This window comes from Protopterus annectens, chromosome 8.part0 (assembly GCF_019279795.1).
Source record: "Protopterus annectens isolate FY-2018-M chromosome 8.part0, PAN1.0, whole genome shotgun sequence".
Taxonomy (NCBI): Eukaryota; Metazoa; Chordata; order Ceratodontiformes; family Protopteridae; genus Protopterus; species Protopterus annectens.
The window spans coordinates 852,920,110-852,943,386 of record NC_056741.1 but is presented as its reverse complement, the minus strand read 5'-3'; the positions used below and the strand labels follow the sequence as shown (position 1 = coordinate 852,943,386).

Genomic DNA, 23,277 nt, shown 5'->3' with positions numbered 1-23,277 from the left:
AGGCCCCTGGCTATTCCGCCTGTTTTAGACATTGTAGATGATGTATTTTCAGAGTCCAGTTTTTCTCCAGACTCTTTACCACTAGCTCCGGGTTAAGCCAGACAGATACTACAGGGTTCCTGATTCACATAAAATTTCTCTATAAGAACCCTGCAGCAGACCCTGAAACCATCTCTCAGAGTCCCAAAGGGGTCAAGGCTTCTACTGCAAAGAACCCGAACCCCTCTGATAGGGATTCTGGAGCCCTAGACAGATGGGGTAAAAAGATTTATACCTCTGCTACCTTGGCTGTAAGAGCCTTAAATTGCCAATTTCATATGCTTAAGTATTAGCAATATCTTATGTCTTTGCTTAAACAGAAAATGCCAGCAAGTACAGAATGTGCAGACAATAAAGAAATGCAGATTTATTGCATGCAGCTGAACAAGTTAGAAAGCATACTTTGCAATGTGGTTTTGATTCTCTAGAGGCCTCCTGCAGGGCCGCTGTTACAGGGTCTGTCATTAGGAGGCATGCTTGGTTAAAAGAACAGAATTTGCCGGATCATGTTAAAGCAAAACTATTAGATGCTCCTTTACAGCATGATACTTTGTTTGGTGATAAGCTGAAGAGGTGTTGAAGAAAATGGAGGACAAAGCTAAATCTATGCAAACAATCAAGGATTTCTTGCAGGTACAGCTTCCCAGATTTAGCAGGAACTGGCCTACAAAAAAATGGTCCTTTCCAGTGTCAGATAGACCACAAAGGGGCAGATACAGATGCCCCAGAGGCAGATCACAGCCCCAAGGCTCATACAGGCCTAAACAATGGGGTGCTTCTACTTCCAAAAGCGAAGAGGAAAAATCACAGGCATACAGAAAACAGTCTCAATGACTTCCCATTTCCAGCACCAAGCACTTATCTTTTGGCAGCCCCTTTGGGAGGAAAACTAGCACTTTTTTCACAAAATTGGCACATGATCACCCAGGACAAATGGGTTCTAAATATAGTTGCACAAGGCTACAGGTTCCATTTTCACACCCTGCCAAGGCAAAACGGTATGCCAGATCTGCCACACAATCAATGGGCAGAGGCACAAAAACAAGTTTCATCCGTCACGGACATGAGGGCCATTCAACAAGTACCACTACAAGAGTAGGGTCAAGGATTCTATTCAAGACTGTTCCTGGTACCCAGAAAAGACAAAGCCTGGAGACCTAATTCTAAACACATATCTGGATATTCCAAAATTCAAGATGTTGACTCTACAGCAGCTTCTGCCCATGTTGGGCAAGAAGGCTTGGCTTGTGACTTTAGATCTAAAAGAGGCATACCTGCATGTCCCAATCAGACAAACATACAGAAGATACCTCACATTCAAAGCTGGCTCAATGCACTACCAATTCTCTGCACTGCCCTTTGGCTTATCTACTGCACCCAGGGTCTTCACAAAGTGCCTGGCACCAGTAATTGCATTTTGCAGACAAAGAGGAATACAAATATATCCTTACTTGGATGACTGCCTTATTCAAGCGGAGAACAAGGACATTCTACTACAGCATCTGGCATTTGTAAAAAGATTACTGACAAGTCTAGGGTACACAGTAAACGAAAAGATATCAAAACTCGTACCCTCTCAAGAGATAATATTCCTGGGTGCAAGCTTAAATACAACTGCCCAGATGGCTTATCTCACGCCAGACAAACACAGACAACTGACTACTTATTTCAAAATGTTGGCAACAAAGACCCAGTTATCTGCAAGAAAAATTCTGCAGGCCTTGGGTTTCATGGCATCCTGCATTCTGCTAATTCCATATGCAAGACTGCATATGAGGAAACTTCAATGGTATCTAAAAAGTGTTTGGACTCAACATTCCCAACAGCCTGGGGACAATAATTACCCTCCTTCCCTGCCTGCAACAGGAGTTTCGATGGTGGGCAAAAGCCTGTCACCGCAACACGGGACAGCTATTCACCTTACCCACAGCCAGGCAGACTTTGACAACAGATGCATCAGATTACGCCTGGGGGGGCCCATATGGCAGGAAAATGTATTCAGGGCACATGGTCCGCAAGTCAAATGCATCTACATATCAATCAAAAAGAGATGCTAGCTGTTCAGAATGCCCCAACAGCCTTCAAGGATCAACTTCACCCAGGACAACTACTAATAAGGACGGACAATACTACAGTCATGTGGTATATAAACAAGCAGGGAGGCACACATTCCTACCCCCTCTGCAGGCTAGCCATGAACTTGTGGCACACAGTATTGACTTACCAAGTACATCTACAAGCACAATTCCTGCCAGGAAGGAAAAATACTCTGGCAGATGAACTAAGCAGAAACCTCATGGATCCCCACAAGTGGAAATTGGATCCACTAGTCTTCAGCATGATAACAACGACCTGGGGATGTCCAGACATAGATCTATTTGCCTCTCCTCACAACTACCAACTACAGAAATTCTGCATAAGGACGTATCACAAGCAAGCATGGAAAGTAGATGCTCTATCTTTCAGCTGGAAAGACCTAACAGTATATGCTTTTCCTCCTCTGCCTCTCCTCCCCAAAGTACTCCTCAAGGTCAGACAAGAGAAACCAAAAATGATACTGATTGCCCCAGACTGGCCCCGCCAGCACTGGTACCCAATCCTAAAGAGCTTGTCTCACTGCCCAGCCTGGACATTACCTCAAATGCCTCACTTATTGACCCAACAAGACAGTCAGATACTGCACAGCCAACTCAAAACCTTAAACCTGGCAGCATGGCAGATAATACAGCCTCTCAAGACACAACTCTCTCTAAAGCAGTGATGGATGTTATTTTGGAGGCCAGGAGGCCTAGCACCAGAAAATTTTAGGCAGACAAATGGAAGACATTCTGTGCTTGGAACCAAGCACAAGGTACTGACACGATTGTTCCAAATATCCCTCAGATTTTACAATACTTAACTGAGATGCTGGATGAAGGCCTTTCTTTTTCATCAATTAAAATTCATGTTTCTGCCATTTCAGCTCATTACAATACAGATCCACCTATTTTTTCACACCCCTTACTAAGGCAGTATCTCAGAGGGGCCAAAAACATAAGACCTCCAAGGAGAACACCAATACCTGCATGGGACCTCAACTATGTCTTGGAAAAACTCACACTACCTCCATTTGAGCCAGCCTCTGCAGCTGACATAAAATTCTTATCCTGGAAAACAGCTCTGCTCCTAGCAATAACCTCTGCTAGAAGAGTCTCAGAGTTACAGGCACTCATGGCTGTGGAACCTTTTATAATTTTCCATCCAGACAGGGTTTCGCTGAGGACATACCCTACATTTATGCCTAAGGTAGTGTCCAGTGTGGCCCTTAACCAGACAATTCATTTGCCTACCTTTTATCCAAACCCACAAAATAAGGGCGAGAGAATTCTGCATTCGTTGGACATTCACATTCAGCTATGCTTCTACTTGGACAGAACTAAAGCTTTCAGAAAGACTGATCAACTTCTAGTGGCATATGCTGCAGTATCACAAGGAAAGCCTATCTCTAAACAGACTATTTCAAAGTGGATATGCCATTGCATTCGTTTCTGCTATTCCCAGCATGGCAAATCAGTGCCTAAGGACATTAGGCCACACTCAACCAGAGCAGCAGCCACTTCAGCAGCCTTTCTCAGAGGAGTACCAACCAAAGACATTTTAGAGGCTGCAACTTGGAGTTCAGTGCATACCTTTACAAAGCACTATCACTTACCTCTCTACTCTAAATCCAGGGAAGGCTTTGCCACTGCAGTCCTGCAGGGCCTTATAGCCTCTCCTAATCCTATTTAGCTCCAGTCTCCCAACCTTTGGGATTCAACCCAATTGTAATGACTGCGACAGTGAAACAGGATGAACATAGTGCAATTGTGTACCTACCATAAATGTAGATGTTCAAGTGTATTCACTGTTGCAGTCCAGGTTACCCTCCCTCCATGCAACCTTTTCTTTGCTGGGATTTATCTGTACTTCGCTATCCTATACAACCTATGTGGTGTATTTGCTTGTATATGAAGGAAAAGTTGTGTTATGTGCATGCATGTTTTTGGCATAATTTAGCCTACCCATTTTGGGGCACCTGACATCTAGGGCAAGAAAAACTGAAGAAAATGGTGTTGGCTGCATCTTTTATACCCCTGGCGTACTGACGTCAGGGAAGAGGCAACAGCAACTGACGCCAGACCTAGACTTTGGAACTCAAGCCGACTGCGGGTAGCCTGTCAGCAGGATAACCCAATTGTAATGACTGCAACAGTGAATACACTCGAACATCTACATTTATGGTAGGTACACAACTGTACTTTTTCTCTGTTCACCTGTGAGAGAGGAGAGCTTTGAGCAGCCTATCTGTCCCTGGAGGAGTGGTTTCAGCCCAGAAATTAGTAGCTTATTGGCCATTTTGGGCTAATTTCTATCTCTTTCATTTCCCTGCTATAAAAAACGCATTTGCCCAGTTTTGTGCGCCGGGTAGCGCCAGTTAGCTAGTGTATAACTGTTCCCGGCTCCACAAAGTCTCCTCTTCAATTTTTCACTTGGAACTAGACAACTTTCAACTTAAGCACTCAAGCCATTCATTTCTCAGCCTGGCACTTGCTCAAAACTCATAGCAAGCACTTATAAACCCTAGCACTAGACCCCCCCTATACTGTACAGAATGACAAAGCTCTCTGTTCGACCTTACCCTCCATTCAGTAAAACAGTTCACTGTACCTATCCATGCATGTCCAAAGGGCAGTTTTAACTGTACTCTCCAATCCAACTGGTGAATCTGGGCATTTTGAGGCAATGTTACAACTGCCTCATGTACACAGACAACTCTCTCCTCCTACCACCAAACACTAATACATGCGAGAGATGCAATTATACAGCCAAACTGGAGGCTAAGCTCTCTCAACCCAAGACTGGATCAGACAGTCAAGAGGAGAAGGGAAATACTTGCATCATACCACCAGTCTCACATAGACCCATTAAACCAGCACCAGCACAAAACACACATAAATACACGAAAACATACTCGGAGGCTCTAAATAAAAATCTGCAAAAGCAACAGAAGCCTCCAAAGCAGACATCCAAGCAACCTCCACCCCCCAACACAAACCATGAAACACATACTTCACAAAACCAGTGTGCCACGCAATCACAGCCCTTAAGGCAAAATAACATACCCAACATGCTAGTAATAATAGGTGACTCTGTAGTCAAGCACACTGATGTCCCACTCACTAGGTTGAATAAGGAGAAGGTTACTGTTAGCTGCCTGTCGGGTGCCAGGATCCACCACATAAGACAAGCACTCAGGTAACTCGAGAACAAGTACAAATACGACTCTGTCATTGTCCATGTTGGTGTGAATGACCTGAGCCGTACCTCCCTGGACTACATGAAAAGAGACATGGAAGAGCTCTCTGATCACATAACCCAAGGCTGTTGTGACCCTGGCCCTGAGTAGCATTCTGCTGTCACCAACAATGATACCACGGTATAAAGAAAAAATTATCAATTTCAGCAATTGGCTAAATTTCTGGTGTCATTCAAAGGGGATCCATTGTCTGTCCACCTGGGATTACATGCTCGACAAGCCACGCTGCTTTGCTAGAGACGGCTTGCACTTGTCACCCTTAGGCTTTCAAAACTGGCCAAGGCTCTTGCCACCCCCAAAGTGCCTTTCTTAGGCAAGGCTTAAAAGACAAACCCACCGCCATAAATAGCACAAATAACAAAAAACTGAGGGTAATGGTACTCAATGCCAGAAGTCTAAACCTCAAAATGCACGCATTCGAGGCACTCCACAGTATGGAGAAAATCAATATAGCTGCAGTAACAGAAACCTGGTTTAAGGGTACAGAGAGCACCCCAGCACTACCAGGCTACAACTCATATGATACATTTCGGCCACAGAACCCGTATTGAAATACAAAAGGCAGGGGCATATCCCTATTCATCAAGGATACCCACACCTCCAGGTTAGTGGCACAGCACAATGCTTTAGAGATCATCCACATGCAACTAACAATGGGCAAAACTGCTGTTCAAATTGTAGCTTGCTACAGATCACCCACAGTGTCCCAAGACCCCCATTCTGCATTTCTGGAAACACTGGGAAACATAAATGTCCTACCAAACACCCTAATATTGGGTGATTTCAATTACCCAAACATTAACTGGGAGAACTACTCATGTACTAACTCCCGTGCCCAACATTTCCTAGAATTTATAAACTCAAATGCCCTTGATCAACTGGTCAACACTTCCACCAGAGGTGACAACATATTGGAACTGGTCATCAACAACATGGGCGACCGGTGTTCCACATCGGAGGTCAACCCCTCGCTGGTTAGATCTGACCATAAACAAATCAGTTTGGATATACACATTCTGCCCCCACCGCCCCGGACAAGGAAACCACCATGAAAAACTATTCAAAAGCAAACTTCACATTACTTAAGACCGAGGTGGAAATTTCAAAGCCCCCATGCTAAAGGATAACGCTGTCCAAGCTGCAAAATCCTTTACTATTGCATTCTGCGGGCACCTACAAGAATGCATGGATCGTGCTATCCCAAGCAAAACCAAGACTCACTCCTCCAAGAAAAGGAAACCAGTTTGGTGAACCCTTGTCATCAACAAGCTATATAATAGAAGGAGGAAACTAGTACAGAAAATAGTAAAATCCCAAGAAGGGAAGACATCCCTGATCAGTATCAGCAAGAAACTACGATCCCTCATAAAATTATCCAAGGCGAGCTTCGAAAGAAAAATTTCCAAGGACTCCAAAGATAACCACAAGGCATTCTTTAGCTATGTCAAGAATCTAAGTGGTAATGCTCAGATCTGCTCGGAGTTAGTGCAGAATGGCACAAAATACACTGAACCGACTGATATCGCTAACTTCATGGCAGACAGGTTCAGTGCAAATTTCACCCGCCTCTCACCCCCAAAAAGGGTCCATAACCATACCAGAAGAATGTAGAGCCCTAAAATCACAGACACTCCGATTAAAACAGCCCTCTCCAAAGTCAAAAACATGGCATCAATGGGACCGGACCGTGTCCCAGGCTGAGTCCTACACAAGCTCAAAGACAGACTAACCCCTCACCTAAACACACTGTTCAAACACAGCCTCTCCACAGGCTACTTACCCACAGAGTGGCGTACAGCAACGGTTATTCCGCTCCACAGAGGTGGAGCCATAACAGACCCTGGGAACTATCATCCTATAAGCCTGACTTGCTTGGTCTGCAAGGCTATGGCGCGCATCATCATGGAACTCATTAACAGAGACATTGGGAACCTCCAAACACTGGACCCTACCCAGTTCAGCATTGTTAAGGGCAGATCATGCCTCCTAAACCTGGTGGACTTCTTTGAGACAGTTACCAAGGCTATAGATGACAGGAAGGTGGTAAGCACAGCCTACCTAGACCTCGCGTAGGCCTTCGACACCATTCCCCATTCTGGTATTATAGACAAGCTCACCAGCCTGAACATAAACCCTTATGTCACAAGATGGGTTGCGAGCTGGCTCACGGACAGAGCCCACATGGTGAGAGTTGCAGGAGCTAGGTCCGACTCTAAACCAGTTACAAGTGGCGTTCCTCAGGGCTCAGTCCTAGCATCCCTCCTGTTCGGCATATACTTCTCAGAGGTACAGGCAAGTACAGGAAGACTATGGCTGAACAAGTTCGCAGACGACTGCAAACTAGGGGCTATAATTGACTCTCCGGCTGACACAGACATCCTTCTAAAGGGTCTCACTCAGACGGATCCCTGGCGTCAAAATCATGGCCTCAAACTAAATGCCAAAGAGTGCATAGTCATCCCCTATGGAAAAAACAAAGTGCCCACAAACTACCACATAGGGGGTAGTCCCCTAAATACGGAAAATGTAATAAGGGATCTGGGGACCCAAGTAGATAGTAATTTCTCCTTTGATAATCACATTGCCAAAGTGGTTAGAAAATCCTTCTGTGTGGCCCACCTAATCACAAAAGGGTTCGCATCCAGAAAAGAAGAGGTCATTGTGCCCTTCTACTCATCACTCATCAGACCCATCATAGAGTACAATGCCCCATTTGGGATGTACCTTACAAGACACCTGCAACAGCTGGAAAGACCACAGAAGTACCTCACCAGAAGGATCACTGACCTCAAACAGATGCCCTATGCAGCTCGACTGAAGAAACTCCAGCTGTACTTGGTTGCATACCGCCTACTCAGAGGTGATCTCTGCCTGACATACAAGGCCATGTCCAACCCAGAATTGATGGACATGCTCCACCTAAAGAAAACCTTATTCGCTCAAGCCACATGCTCTAGGGATCTAAACCTCACCACAACAATAAATAGGACTTGCTGGAGGGATAGACTCCTGTCCCAGAGACTTCCCATGCTTTGGAACAAGATTCCAATCTCCATTAGGCAGAACTCCTTGCTAACACTCTTCAAGACAAACCTTGATGAGTGGATGACAAACAAAAAGTTTACCCCAGGGATCACTTCAGTGCCTCTGCTGGACTGAGTCACAGGGAATTAATCTAAGGGGGCGGCGAAAGCCAACACATTCTGGCTAGGCTTATAAATGCCTTTGGGCAGATAGCCTAGTACCTACCCATGAACCTATGTTTCATGCTATTTAGAAGGCATCCTGGGATATTGTCTGGACCCATTGATGCAGTGTTCTTGGTCTTTGAGAGTGTATTAAGGACCTGTCCTCTAGTGATAGCAGGGGGAGTTATATTTTATGGTATTTCTTGAGGGAAGGTTGAGTGGGAGAGAGGGGTAAAGTTGGAGCTGAATTTATTGGCCAGAAGGTTTGCTATATCTTAGGTTCCTAGGTAGGTACTAGGCTATCGGCCCAAGGGCCTAAGTAAGCCTAGCCAACAAGGTTCCCTGGCTTACGCCACCCAAGAAAGTTAATTTCCTGTACCAGTATCGAGTAGAGCCACAGAAGTGATCCCTGGGGTGTACTTCCTATTTCCCATCCACTCATCAAGATTTTTCTTGAAGAGTGCTAATGAGGAACTTTGCTTGACATAGATGCGTAGCTTGTTCCATAGTATAGGAAGTCTCTGGGACAGGAATCTATCCCTCTAGCATGTCCTGTTTATTTTGGTGACAAGGTTTAGGTCCCTAGAGCATGTAGCTCGGAGGGATTGGGATTTCTTTAGGTGTAGCATGTCCAACAGCTCTGGGTTTAACATAGCTTTATATGTTTGGCAGAGATCTTCTTGGAGTAGATGATATGCTACAGAATAAAGCTGGAGTTTTTTGAGACGGTCAGTGTAGGGCATCTGTTTGAGGACAGTAATCCTCTTTGTGAGGTACTTCTGTGGCCTTTCCAGCTGCTGCAGATGTCTTGTGAGGTACATTCCAAAAGGGGCGTTGTACTCTATAATGGGTCTAATGAGTGTTGAGTAGAAGGGAACAATGACCTCTTTTTTTCCTGGATGAAAACCCTTTTGTGATGAGGTGTGCCACATAGAAGGATTTCCTGAATACTGTGGAGATGTGATTATCAAAGGAGAGACTACTGTCCACCTGGGTCCCAAGGTCTCTTATCACACATTTGGCATTAAGTAGACTGCCGTTTATGTGGTAGTTCATGGGTACAGAGTTTTTACCATAGGGGATGACAATGCACCTTTTGGCATTGAGCTTGAGGCCATGCCTCTGACACCAGGCATCTGTCACAGTGAGGCACTTCTGTAGGATGTCCACATCATTTGGGGACTCGACTATGGCTCTTAGTTTTCAGTCATCTGTGAACTTCATTAGCCAGAGGCCTTCTATGATAGTCTGTACTTCAGAGAAGTAGATACCAAACAGGAGAGGTCCCAGGACTGAACCCTGTGATACTGCACTTGTCATTGGTTTGATGTCAGATTTGGAGTCTGCAACTTTTACAGTGTGGGTTCTGTCAGTGAGCCAGTTGACAACCCATCTTGTGACGGTAGGGATTTATACCTAGTTTAGTGAGTTTTGCTATAATTCCAGAATGGGGGATGGTGTCGAAAGCCTCGGCGAGGTCAAGATAGGCTTTGTGAACCACCTTACCCTCGTCTGTGGCTTTGGTGACTGCCTCAAAGAAGTCGATCAGATTCAGAATGCATGATCTGTCTTTCACAAACCCGAACTGGGTGGGCTCCAGAGTTTGGAGGTTACCAATGACCTTGTTTATGAGTTCCATGATGATACCTTCCACGGCCGTGCAGACCAGGCTCATTAGGCTAATAGGGCGATAGTTCCCAGGATCACTGGTGGCTCCCCCTTTGTGGAGTGGAATAACTGTTGCTGTGCGCCACTCAGTGGGCACAAAGCCTGACGTGAGACTATGATTGAATGTGGTGCTTAGGTGGGGAGCCAGTTCGTTCTGAAGTTCATGTAAAATGCAGCCTGGGATGCTGTCCAGTCCCATGGATGCTGTGTTTTTGGTTTTAGAAAGTGCAGCTTTTACCTGCATAGATGTGATTACAGAGACTCTGCATTCTTCCTGTATAGATATGGGCCCTTTAGGAGGTGAGAGCGGGGTAAAGTTAGCACTGAACCTATCTGCCAGGATCTTGGCAATATCAGTTGTTTTTTTTAATTTTCGTGCCGTTGTGCTGTAACTCAGAGCAGATCTTGGTGTTGCCATTGAGATTCTTGACTTAGCTATAGAATGCTTTGGGGTTGCACTTAAGAGTCGGTGGTAATTTAGTTTTTGTAGTTAACTTTGGGGGATCTTATAGGGGATCTCAGCTTCTTACTGAGGCTGACCATGGAGCTCCTCCACTAATGGGATTTTACTCTCTTTTGCAATAGTTTCTTCCTTCTGTTGTAGAGTTTGTTTATGGCAGGGGACCACCAGATTGGCTTCCTTTTTTTGGAGGATAGCATCTTGGTTCTGTTTAGAATAGCACGATCCATGCACTGGTGTAAGTGCTTATAGAGTGCATTTGTGTAGGATTCAGCAGTCGTAACAGTATTGTCCATCTGCATGGGTGTCATGAAGTTCGCCACTTCTGTCTTAAGAAGCATGAAGTTGGCTTTGGAGAAATTTTTTACCGTGGTTTCCTTAATGGTGGGTGGGGGCAGGATGCAGATATCTAGGGTGATTAGCATATGGTCGGGTCTGACCAGTGAGGAGTAGACTTCAGGTGTGGAGCACTGGTCACTCATGTTGGTAATGACTAGGTCTAGGATATTGTTGCCCCTGGTTGGGGTGTGGATAAGTTGATCCAGGACATTGGAATTTATGAATTCCAGAAAGCGTTGAGCGAAGGAATTGGTACATGAGTAGTTTTCCCAGTTAATGGTGGGGTATTTGAAATCGCCCATTATTAGAGTGTTTGGTTGAACTCTAATATTTTCCAGTATATCAAGAAAAGAGGAGTGGGAATCCTGGGGCATGGTGGGGGATCTGTAGCAAGCTACAATTTGGATTGTAGTTTTGCCCAGAGTTAGTTGCACTTGGATAACCTTGGATGCATTATGCTGCGCAACTAGCCTGGAGGTGTGGATATCCTTAATGAATATGGACACACCTCCACCTTTGGTGCTCTGGTCCAGGTTAGATGGCCGAAATGTGTGATATGAGTTATAGCCTGGTAATACAGGGTTGCTCTCTAGAGCCTTGAACCAGGTCTCAGTCATGCACAGATATCGATGTTCTCCATTTTAAGGAGTACCTCGAGTGAGTGCATTTTGAGATTTTGACTTCTAGCATTGAGTAGCATTACCCTCAGTTTTTGCTTGCCTATTCCTGTTACGGTGGTGAATTTGTCATTTGAACCTTGCTAAAAAAGGCACTCTAGGGGTGGCAAGACCCTTAGCCAGTATCCAGAATCCCAGGGGTGACAGGTGCAGGCCATCTCTGGCAAAACATCGTGGTCTGTTGAGCATGTCATCCCAGGTAGACAAATACTGGATCCCCTTAGAATGACACCAGAAGCTTAGCCAATTGTTGACGTCAATCATTTTGTCCTTGTACTGCGGTATCATTCTGAGTGATGGCAGGATGCTACTCAGGGCTAGGGTCATACCTGCCTAGGCTACAAGATCGGAGAGCTCTTCCATGTCTCTTTTCATGTAGTCCAGGGATGTACATCTCAGGTCGTTCACACCAACATTGACAATGACAGAGTCATATTTGTACTTGTGGAGTGACCTGAGTGCTTGTGTTATATGGCGGATCCTGGCACCCGACAGGCAGCTGACAGTAACCTTCTCCTTGTTTAGCCTGGTGAGTAGGACGTCAGTGTGCCTGACTACAGAGTTCTTCTGGCTCAGTATAGGTGGCTCCATTAACAATGAGCTCTGCACACAATTGTGTGCTGCCTTTGAGGTTGCTAACATAGCTAAAGAATGCCTTTTGGCTGTCCTTGGCCTGGGATGCCAAATTCACCTCAAATTTGGCTTTGGTAGACTTTATTTGTCCTCAGAAATGTTTGTTTAGTTTGATGAAAGTGCTTTTATCCTGCTGGGTACTGCACCTCCTAACTTTTGCCATGATTTTCTTCCTTTTGTTATACAGCCTACCAGCATGAAGAAATGGAAAGTCCATGAAAACGCATTAATCACTGCCAGTGCACACTTAGAAGCTATTACCTCAGGTGCCTTTTGTGAGCTTGTATCCTGAAGTGGCACAAGCTACATCATGAAATTAGGTCACTTCATGGGATTATCATATGCTATCTACATCCAAGAATAGTTTTGGTCATTTATGCTTCTTTGCCCATGTTGTCACACTAAGGATCAGACTTTTATTTACACAAATATCAGCTGTAGCGAATTTCTTCCAAGCATGCCTTTCATACATAATTGAAAGATTGTCCTCAACAGTAAGTGGAGATGACACTGTAGAACTGCATAAACATTTATGCGGATGCAGATTCTTTTTTACTCTTTTTTTTTTTTTTTTTTTTTTTTTTTTAACCACCCAACACCATTTTCTTTCCCTCTGCCAACCGCTAAACCATTTCAGTCCCCGGCTCCATGACCATTTGGTTGCGTCAGTTTTGGTGATTTTTGGTCCATTAGACTTAACCTGTATTCCTTGGAGGTGGTGACTGTAATGTAGGTCCATATGTGCATGCTTGCTTCTGCACATGTGCCAAATCCAGCTATAGTGCCTCATACTGATTGGCAAACCTGAGCACATGTCCTGGTCCATATGCTACTTGCTGTTATGTATGGCTTCTGCCAGTTCTAAGTATTACAGCTGTCTGAGCCACCTCCTTTCTTCCAGGATGGACAGGCCATCCATTTTAGGCTAACTTGTACAGTACCCAGGTCATTAGTCAGTCCATGGTCATCTAAGTAATGATCAGGTGTTTATGCTTCTATGCCACTGAGACATGTATTTTTAATTAAAATTTTAAAGCTTACTTTTCTTACATTGCCTGTATCTTTTACCTGATAATGTAGAAACCACTTCTACAGTTCATTTATTCAATGTTTTATTCATCCTTTTTTTCTAATATTGAGTGTATGCATTACCTACTTCTTTTTAATTCTGTGGTTGTCTTCTCAGTTGTATGTCATGTGATACACCTGTCAGTCTGACTCATGCTCTGCATGCCTGTCTGTGTACACTAATAATAATTTTTAATATTCTTATTGCTTCAGTTGCTCATCAAATTATACATTTATTAAATGAATACTAGGAAGCCTTGCTGTGTACTGTATTTAAGTTTGTTTCACAGTTGCTCCTGGAACTGTTCTTCAAGGACTCAGCTAAAACTGGGCAGCACACAGTTGGGCATTCCTGGTCATCAGGTATAAATAAGTAATAGGTAAAGAGGTGTTAGTAATAACAGCATGCGATGATTGACAACTAAATTAGTTAAAATGTTGCATGGAGTCTAAACAGGTCCTGTATTACATACATTTGTCATTTTCAAAGAGAATCTTTCATTCCTTGAATGAAAAAGATGCACAGTTTACTAGGAGTTTTTTACTATTTTTTTATGAATGAAGCACACATTTTAATGGTTGTACGGATGGTGAGATACTATATTTTTTGCTATAATTCTATGGGAATTTCTGAACAGTGGTAGACTAAATAACATCATTCATAAATATTATGAATACACGAGTGAATGACAAACTTTACTAGCTTATATTTTTTGATAATATATCACGAATACATTTTAAAGATGGGAAGGGAGAAAAGTAAATTATTATATTATGTGACACAAGCATGCAAAATTGTGTACTGTTTTTCATGTGTCTGTGTGTATATGTATAAATTCATATATATACATATATATATATATATATATATATATATATATATATATATACATACATACACACACACACACACACACACACACACACACACACACACACACACACACACACATACATACACACACATACATACACATACATACATACATACCTACATACACACACACACACGTGCGTATGTGCGTGTGGGTGTCAGTGTTTGCAGTCACTGATGTTAAACATTCAGAATGTTTAATGTTGCGTGCATTAGTGCTGCTATCTTTGCTGACATGGGCATGTGTGTGAGATCTCTTTGCAGTTAGGAGTGGGAATTTGCCCTTTCCCTACTGCTGTGCAATCTTGGAGTTGATATAACTAATTTGCAAGGGGTATGGAGGGTGCACACACATCACACATATAGAAGGAAGGGTGCTATACACTTTTATTTCAGTACTATATTTTCCTGGCATTTAATGTCAGAGCTGTGCCGTTTTTTTTTTTTTTTTTGGAGCCCTGGGTAGGGCCTCCTATTTGGCATTATCCCAAGTTTGATGTTTAAAAAAAGTCTTCAGTTAAGCAAAGGTCATTATTTACATCTATTTTATACAGAGTGGGTGGTTGCTCTACTGTACTGGTGCTAAACCATAGTAATGATGTATAATAACTCCTAGCTGTAATTCATACCCTCTGGTAAAAAAATTGATGATCTTCAGGCTAGGCAGCGTTTTGTTAATCTCTGTCAAACACCTTTACTACACTGCACCAAGCAGCCATACTTGCTCCTTGATACACTTCCTAACACACAAACACTGAATGTCATTTAAGTAGCTGGAAGTCCATATTACAGCTGTTTAAGTGGTTGGTGATATTACTTGAAGAGGCCAGTCGACACCTTAACTACAGTACTGATTGAGCCCCATAAAGGCTGTTGCCCAGGGCAGCTGCACTCTTTGCCCCACCCTTACAGCAGAACTATATTATATTTGAGGGCAATACTCCTATACCAGGTGTGCATTTGGGTGGTCCATTTTGGAATCTTAAAAGAACTTCTTCATCTATTACTAAAGTAATTATGCTATCCAGTTTACAATCATCACTATATTTGATTATCCAGAGCCTTTTCCCAACTCTTGCCACCTTCGAGGTAAACCTAGATAATTGTATGGGCATCTTCAAATTCTCTTCTTGTCTATTTTGTGTTGCCTTTCCTAAGACTGGAAGGAACTTTTGAATGTGGGTTATTGGTTAGGCTTCTAATGGTCTGCAGACTGATTGCCTCATACTTACCTATGAACCTGTGAAGATTTGTATATAAAAAGGATAGTCCAGAAAGAAATTACCCTGGCACCAGGCCATGTGACACAGCAGTGGTAACCTGTATCAGGAGAAACAGTTTAACCCCCAAATACACCCTGCATTGTCATATCCCATTGTTTAACCAGTGTTTTGCCCAATGTACTACTGGATTGATAGTTAATGCTTCCAGTGTCATTCATTTTTGTAGAAGAGTCTTGATTGCCTTGGCAAGGTCAGGTGATGCTGCTGGGACCGAGAGAGAAGGATATTCAGTGTCCATTTACAGTAACAACATGCAAAATCATGGAGTTTTCATGGTCCATGGGTGAAATGGTCTGTCAACCGAATGTTTTTTCCTTTTATTTTTAATGAAGTATATATCATTGCATTGTGCATGATATGTTTTTTTTTTACTGATTTGTAAAATAAAACACTTTCATTCTTGACTTGAAGGGTGTTATGTTTTTCCTGATGAATATGATATTGTAACTAAACACAGTATGCCCAACAGAATGATATATGTTTCTTAGTTAAAAGCTAAGGAAAATGCATTTGGTTGAAAGACCATTTCACTCATTAACCACAAATTGGTATGTTTCTTACACAGAATAAAAAAAGGTGTTCCACATTTTGACCTTCTGTCATAAATTATGACCTGTGTTTCATGCTGGTCTACTAACATACTGAGATGTACTACTGGAAGAATTAATATTTTGTCTCATGTGACAGAAAGTATTATTTCAGAAACAAATTGCTTAACCTGTTTCTGATGGGTTTATGTTCTGTCTGTTCACCTAGCGTCTTCTTTTTCCTTTCTCTGTTTGGTTCAGGATTGAAAATTCCACAACGCTTGCGAACACTATTTGAAACTGACGACGAGTCCACTACTGCCTCTGATTCAAATAGTAGTAAAGAAGTTCAGCAGAAGGAGCTTCAGGGACCTGCTGTTAATACTGGTACTGACCTGAAATCAATTACATGAAAACCTGAACCATTTGGTAACTGTGATTTGTGTTTGTATAATGAAAGGCACTAATCAGTGTCATAGGTAATTGTCTTCCAGTGAAAGCAGCTGATGGTATAACATGTCATTCCAAAGAATGAATTAAACACATAATTTCCCCCAAAAAATCTTTAATTATTTTCCATATATTATTCATGATTTATGAATATATCATTTGTTCAAATTTTTTTTTTAAATGTCAAGAAGACATATTTTTTTAAAACAAATGCTAGCAATAATCGACATCTTGCATTAATATATTTTTCCGCAGTATGTTAATTGTGCACAGTTAACCACAACAAATAATATCCTGCTCATGTCATGCTGAAAAGGCTCTGCTCCCATAAAGTACAATTTAGATACACATTAGCTGTGATAAAGAAGGACCTCATTATCATCTAATTTACATAGTTCTGAATTGCATTAACTACTGCGACATGCAGATCTTTGCTGGTCTGCACATTGTGATAATAAACTATTGCTCGTGTGGGCATTATCATTCCCCCACAGTCACTCTCTCAAACACATAAGAACACACATACACAAACACACACACGTCACAGTTCTGGTACCTGTCGTTGACTAATCTGTCCTCTTGTGGTTACCCCTCCATCCCTATAATAGTTGAAGTGCCATTGAGGCACAGCTGTAGCTGCCCTGGTGTCTCGTGTTTCACCCCACCCCTGATCCCCATACTGCACTTACCTTTAGAGTAATCCCTGGTGTCTTGTCTTTCCCCTTAGCCCTCGATACCCTTACTCCTCTCTGGGCCATTGCAGCACCTAAATGAAGCATAATCCCCGGTGTCTAATGTATCTCCCCGATCCCCATACCAAAGTTGGTGCCATTATGGCACCTATATGTATAGTAATCCCTGATGTCTAATCTCAACCCTCCCCCACCCCTGATCCCTGTAATATATTTGTATTCGGTAATTGAACACAGCTACTACTGTGACATGGTGGAGGCTGCCATGCTGATGTACACAACTGAGTGATTTCTTGAACTGCTTGGTGTGTAAATTCTTCCCTAGAAGCAGTTCTGAGGGAGAAGTGGCTAATTAGCATATACTTCTCCCCTGGACCACCTCATTAGCATTCAGCATGGCTTTGGAGCCAGCTCTTCCATGTGCTGCACGTTTCCTACCTATTGAGCCAGAAAACAAAGGTGTTCTGATAAATTTGTGACATTACAGTTCAGATTTTATTCTTCTAAACTGTTTCGTAGCAATGTCAGTATGCTATAACTAACTGGAAAATTAAAAAAAAAATATATATATATATATATATATATATACACACACACACACACACACACACACATATATATGGTTTCACTTCATATACTCGGAATGCTGAAATCTCGAATTTCAGCATTTCGAGTACATGAAGCCGAACCCATCAGAACACCGAAACTCCACAAAGCCTAAATCACAAACCCAATCATACATACACTACACCACACACAAACCACAACATCTACACCACAAAAATCATAAACACAACAAAACACCACAAATACACTTACCTACACTAAACATACAAACATAAACGTGCACCCCCACACCCCCCCACTTATATATACTAACTCCGAGATCGCACAAAGAAAAAAAATAACTCAAACACACACATTCTACAGTCCCTCATGCGCACACACACACACAGACACACACACACACACACACACACACACACACACACACACACACGCACACGCACACATCAGTTACAAAAACGTTCACAGACACTCACTCACCTGAAAGTCCGAACACAAATATCCCAAACAAACACTTCTCGTAAAGTAGCATCACTGCATAAGTGCGGATTCAACATATTCGCATTCGCGCTTATCTACTTTCGCTATTCTAAAGTTTCAGCTTCATGCACTCGAAATGCTGAAATTCGAAATTCAACATTTTGAGTATATGAAGTGAAACCATATATATATATATATATATATATATATATATATATATATATATATATATATATGTATGTATGTATACACACCATGTCAGGACTGTTGCTGAATACAAAAAGTTTATTATGACATGTAAGTGAAGGTGGAGACTTCGCGGTACCTTTATGAGTGCTCCCCCACACACACAACATTTTTACAAGTTTAACTGGAGCTGCTGTTTCAGTTTCCAAATTTCACATATTTTTCTACATTAAAACAAAGAGTGTAACAAACCCTACAGTTTCTACTGCATGAATGTAACATGCAAGATGAAGTGAAAATTTCAAAACACTTCTAATACTGGTAATTCTGAATGCAGAGAAATTATTAGAAATACATAAGCTGACACACTCCTCCCAAAAATATTCATTTGTGCCTCTTCAAGACACAACTGAGGTGGTATTCATTCTGACAAGGTGCTATTTGTCTAGGGCACCATGGAAGTTCCCCAGCTCTTTTGGATAAGTGCCCTGAATTCATTTTCTTTCACCTGAGCTACTATAGGCTCAGGCAGATGGGACTTCAGTTTAATGCTTCATCTGAAGAGTGGCACATTCAGAAATGCAGTACTCCTGTTATGTTGCACTGGAGTGTCAGTACTGGAAAAATGAATCCACTTACCTGGTATGGGAATAGAACTCATAGTCTACTGATCTTCCTTTATCACAGGCAAGTGTGCTGCCTGTTGAGCCACTGACTTTTGAAGCAGTACTTTACTGGTAAATTTCTGATGCTGTAATTTTGAATTTTTTTATGTAATAAATTTTCTTCTGAACTGTTTCTAATAAAAATAGTTGTCACTTTCCTACTCTGGATACAATAGAAGAGTCTTCTTGGGTTCTGTTCAAGCAGCTTTATTATATACAAACACATCACGATAGAAGTTTACTGACTTTAACTTATGTACAGACTAGCTATTGCAATCATACATGCTCACTCTCTGGCTGCACTGTCAAAATGGCACTGGGCATAGCACATGCCCGCTATTTAAATGTGCATGTTCAGTCCTTGATATGCTTCTTAAAGATACAGCACATACACTCTGATCTACATCCTCCCTCTTTGAGAAATAGATCATGTAATGCTATGAATCTCATTTGGTATGCAGGTAGTACAAACAGTTTTTTGTCATGCAATTATACAGAACCAGGTACATACGGTTATGTCCATGTTGCTGTGTATTTCACACTGGGCCTGGAAATACGTCCAAATCATGTGACATAAAGCTGAGAATTAGATTTAGCAACTGGAATTGTCTCTACTGAATGTTAAACCTTGGGAATATCTGGAACATCCTCAGGAATATAAGTAGAGGTTAAGACACATTCTGGGATGGGAACAATGTCTGCCTTGCTCTAAGATCTAGAGTCTGTATCACCGAAATAATGCTGCAGTAATGATTCTGGTACAGGAAGATGATGTCTGTGATTTTTCCTGTATTCCACACCCTCAGATTCTACAAAGCAGGATCTCGGCTCAGTACATATACCTGTTACTTGACCAATCTGGTCGAAACCTTTCACTGTTTGTATCCTCACTGTCTCTCCTTCTTTCAATGGACGAAGAAATCCACTCGATTTATCATAACTGGACTTCTGGATAGAATGCTTCTTGAATAATTGGGCTTTGATGGTTCTGTTCTTAGCTTTAGGCCTCAATAAACTGGAACTAATAGGTAGCATTGTTCTGGTTTGACTGGATAGAAGTCTTTGAGCAGGTGAGTCAAGTATGTCATCACAGGGTATGTTTCTGAGATTAAGTAAATTCAAAAAGACATCAGTATTGTCACACTTTGACCTTTCAAGTACTGTAATTGCTTTTCACTCTGCACTGCATGTTCAGCTAGTCCATTTGACTGTGGATATTCAGACCTGCTAGTAACATGTACAAAGTCCCATTCTCTTGCAAATTTCTGAAATAACTGACTAGTAAATTGAGTACCATTGTCAGAAATAAGTTTTTGTGTGGACTACCATGGACTGAGAAATGATGTTTCAACTTAGTAATAACAGTAGTGGATGTTAGATTAGATAGCAGATCAATCTCAAACCAGTTCAAATAAAAGTCTACCAATACTAAGTAGTGTTGATTGTCCCACTCAAAGGTATCATTGGCTACTGTTGACCAAAGTAGTTCAGAAACTTGACTTAACTGAAGTGGTTCTGTTTGCAAATGCGATTTAGTACTATTGCATATTGAACAAGAAGAAAGTACTTTATCAATGTCTTTCAGTAATGAGGCCAAAATACTAGTTCTTTCACTCTTCTCTTAGTAGATGCAGAACCTAGGTGACCACAATGCAATATCTGGATCTATTCATGTTGTAAGGAAGCAGGAACAACAATTTTAGGACCTTTGAAATTAATGTCATCTTCAAGCAACATCACATCTCTATAAGAAAAATAGGTTTGCACTTCAGGTGGTACACTACATTGCTTTGATGACCATCCAACATTAATGTAGTTGTTGAGCTTTTGCAGAATTGGATCAGTCTTTGTATGATGTCTCAGCTCATCAAGTCTAGTGGTAGAGAAATCATGCACTGCCATTACATCAAAGTCAAAATTCTCTGCATCAAGCTGTTCTGTTGTATTTCTGGGTGATCTGGATAAGATATCAGCCAGATAAAGTAGTTTGCCTTTTGTATAGACCATTTTGAAGGTGTACTTTTGCAATTTGAGCATCATTCTTTGTAATCTTGCTGGAGCTGAATGCATAGGCTTCTTTAGAATAGTAACTAGGAGTTGGTGGCTGGTTTCAATCTGAATAGCTCGACCATAAATATAATCATGAAACGTTGAACATGCAAATACTATTGCCAAAAGTTCTTTCACAATTTGAGCATATTGCATTTCAGTTTAGGTAAGTGTTCTAAATGCATAGGCTACTGGTCTGCCCTCTTGAAGAATAACTGTGCCAAGACCAAATTTTGAAGCATCACAGGAAAGAGTGACTGGTTTATTGACATCATAGTGTTGTAGTGTAGGTGGGGCAGCAATTTTCTGCTTAAGGACTTCAAATGCATTCTGGTGCTGTTCCAACCAAGACCATGCAATATTTTTGTGCGTTAGCTCTCTTAAAGGTGCTGTCAACTCACTAAGTCTTGTATAAACTTACCTAAATAGTTGACCATGCCTAGAAAACACTGTAGAGCTTGAATATTGTCTGGTGCTAACCTCTCAAGAATAGCTGCTTACTTGGTTGGGTCTGGTCTCAAGCCAGTACTGGTAAATAAATGACCTACATATGTAACTTCTGGTAGCCTGAATTTGCACTTCAGAGGATTGAGCTTCAACTTTACTTCATGTGCTCTGTCTAGAACTCTCTCTAGGTTTCTGTCATGCTCTGCTTCACCATTGCCTCCAACCAATAAATCATCTACTATTATGAGACAAGGGTAGCCTGAAAAAATTTGTTCCACTGCACGCTGGAAGACTTTACTTGCAGAATTTATTCCAAATGACATCTTTAAGATCTATAGCTGCCAAATGCAGTAACAAAAGTGGTCAGTAATGAGGATTTGCGATCAAGCATCACTTGCAAAATTAACTTTTTGCATCCAAGACAGAAAAAAACAGTGGCATTCAGTATCAGAGCTGCGACCTCTTCGACTGTACGTATTGGATGATGCGGTCTCTTCAATGCTTTGTTCTACTCTCTTAGGCCAATACATATTATGATATTGTCTGAGCCTTTTTTACTAGCTGCTACCATGGACGACACCCATTCATTTGATTCTGTAACTGGACAAATTACACCTTACTGCACCATTTTATCCAACTGAGCTTTGACTTTATCTTGTATAGCTATCGGAACATTTCTTGCTGGTCTGACTATGGGAGTGACCTCTGGGTCTAACTTCATGGAATACACAACTGGAAGTTTACTCAACTTGTCATCAAAGGCATCAGTATACTCTGAAAAAATGGCTTCAGAAAAATTGGAACTAGGATATGCACTTATGTGGCAAACTTCTTTGGTAAAAGAAAGCAGATTCATTCTCAAACTGTCTCTGAGGCCCAATAATGACTGCGCAGGCCTTCGAACTACATAGAATAACAAGCTGTAACAGTTCTTAGCCAAATAACATGAAAGCATCACTGAGCCTTCAGTTTGAATTTCTTCACCTCCATAAGCAGTAAGTTTCACTCTACCGGCCACATTGAGTTGCTCATTAGTTTTCACTTTAGCAAATGTGTCTGCTGATATTACACTTTGAACCAGTGTCTACCTTAAGCTCTGTGGATTTACCATTGATCTGGACAGTACAAAACACTTTGCTCTTTGCCAACAAATTCACTGCATCAACTCTTGCTCCAGTTACTGATACACCATCTACATAGAAAGAAGAAATACAGTCTGCTTGATCAGTTTGCTTTTTTGAGTGACCATTCTTTACAACTGTGTGGGGTTTACGTAATCTGCAAAACTTTTGAAAATGATTCCATTTTTTACACTTGTGACATTGCGGACCAAATACTAAGCATCTTTCTCTTTTAGATTCATGATTGGCACCACAATTGCGACAGTTAACAATAAAGCTGGACTTGGGTTTTTCTAATTCATGTTTGTACTGCACTAAGCATGCTCCTTTCTTAGAACTTACTGGAAAACTGGATGGTTTCCCTGGTGAGCCAGCAGGGGTTGTGGCTGCCATGTTCTTAAGCCTACTTCTGTTTGCCATTTTTTGCGTGCTATCTACATTTGCTCTGCAGCCTGCCAAAATCATGCTCTTGTCACTTGCAAGCATACTTTGACAAATCTCTGTGGCTTTACTCAATGTTAAATCATTG

General features: G+C 41.8%; 1 protein-coding gene across 1 annotated transcript in view; it reads left to right on the top strand.

The window, feature by feature from the left end:
* The window catches only part of LOC122809109 (zinc finger protein 260-like), a 118,482-nt gene that overhangs the window by 73,273 nt on the left and 21,932 nt on the right, over positions 1–23,277 (top strand). Inside the window, exon 3 of the mRNA XM_044080351.1 lies at positions 16,353–16,478. Coding sequence (XP_043936286.1) covers positions 16,353–16,478 — 126 coding nt within the window. The remainder of the gene's footprint in view (positions 1–16,352; positions 16,479–23,277) is intronic.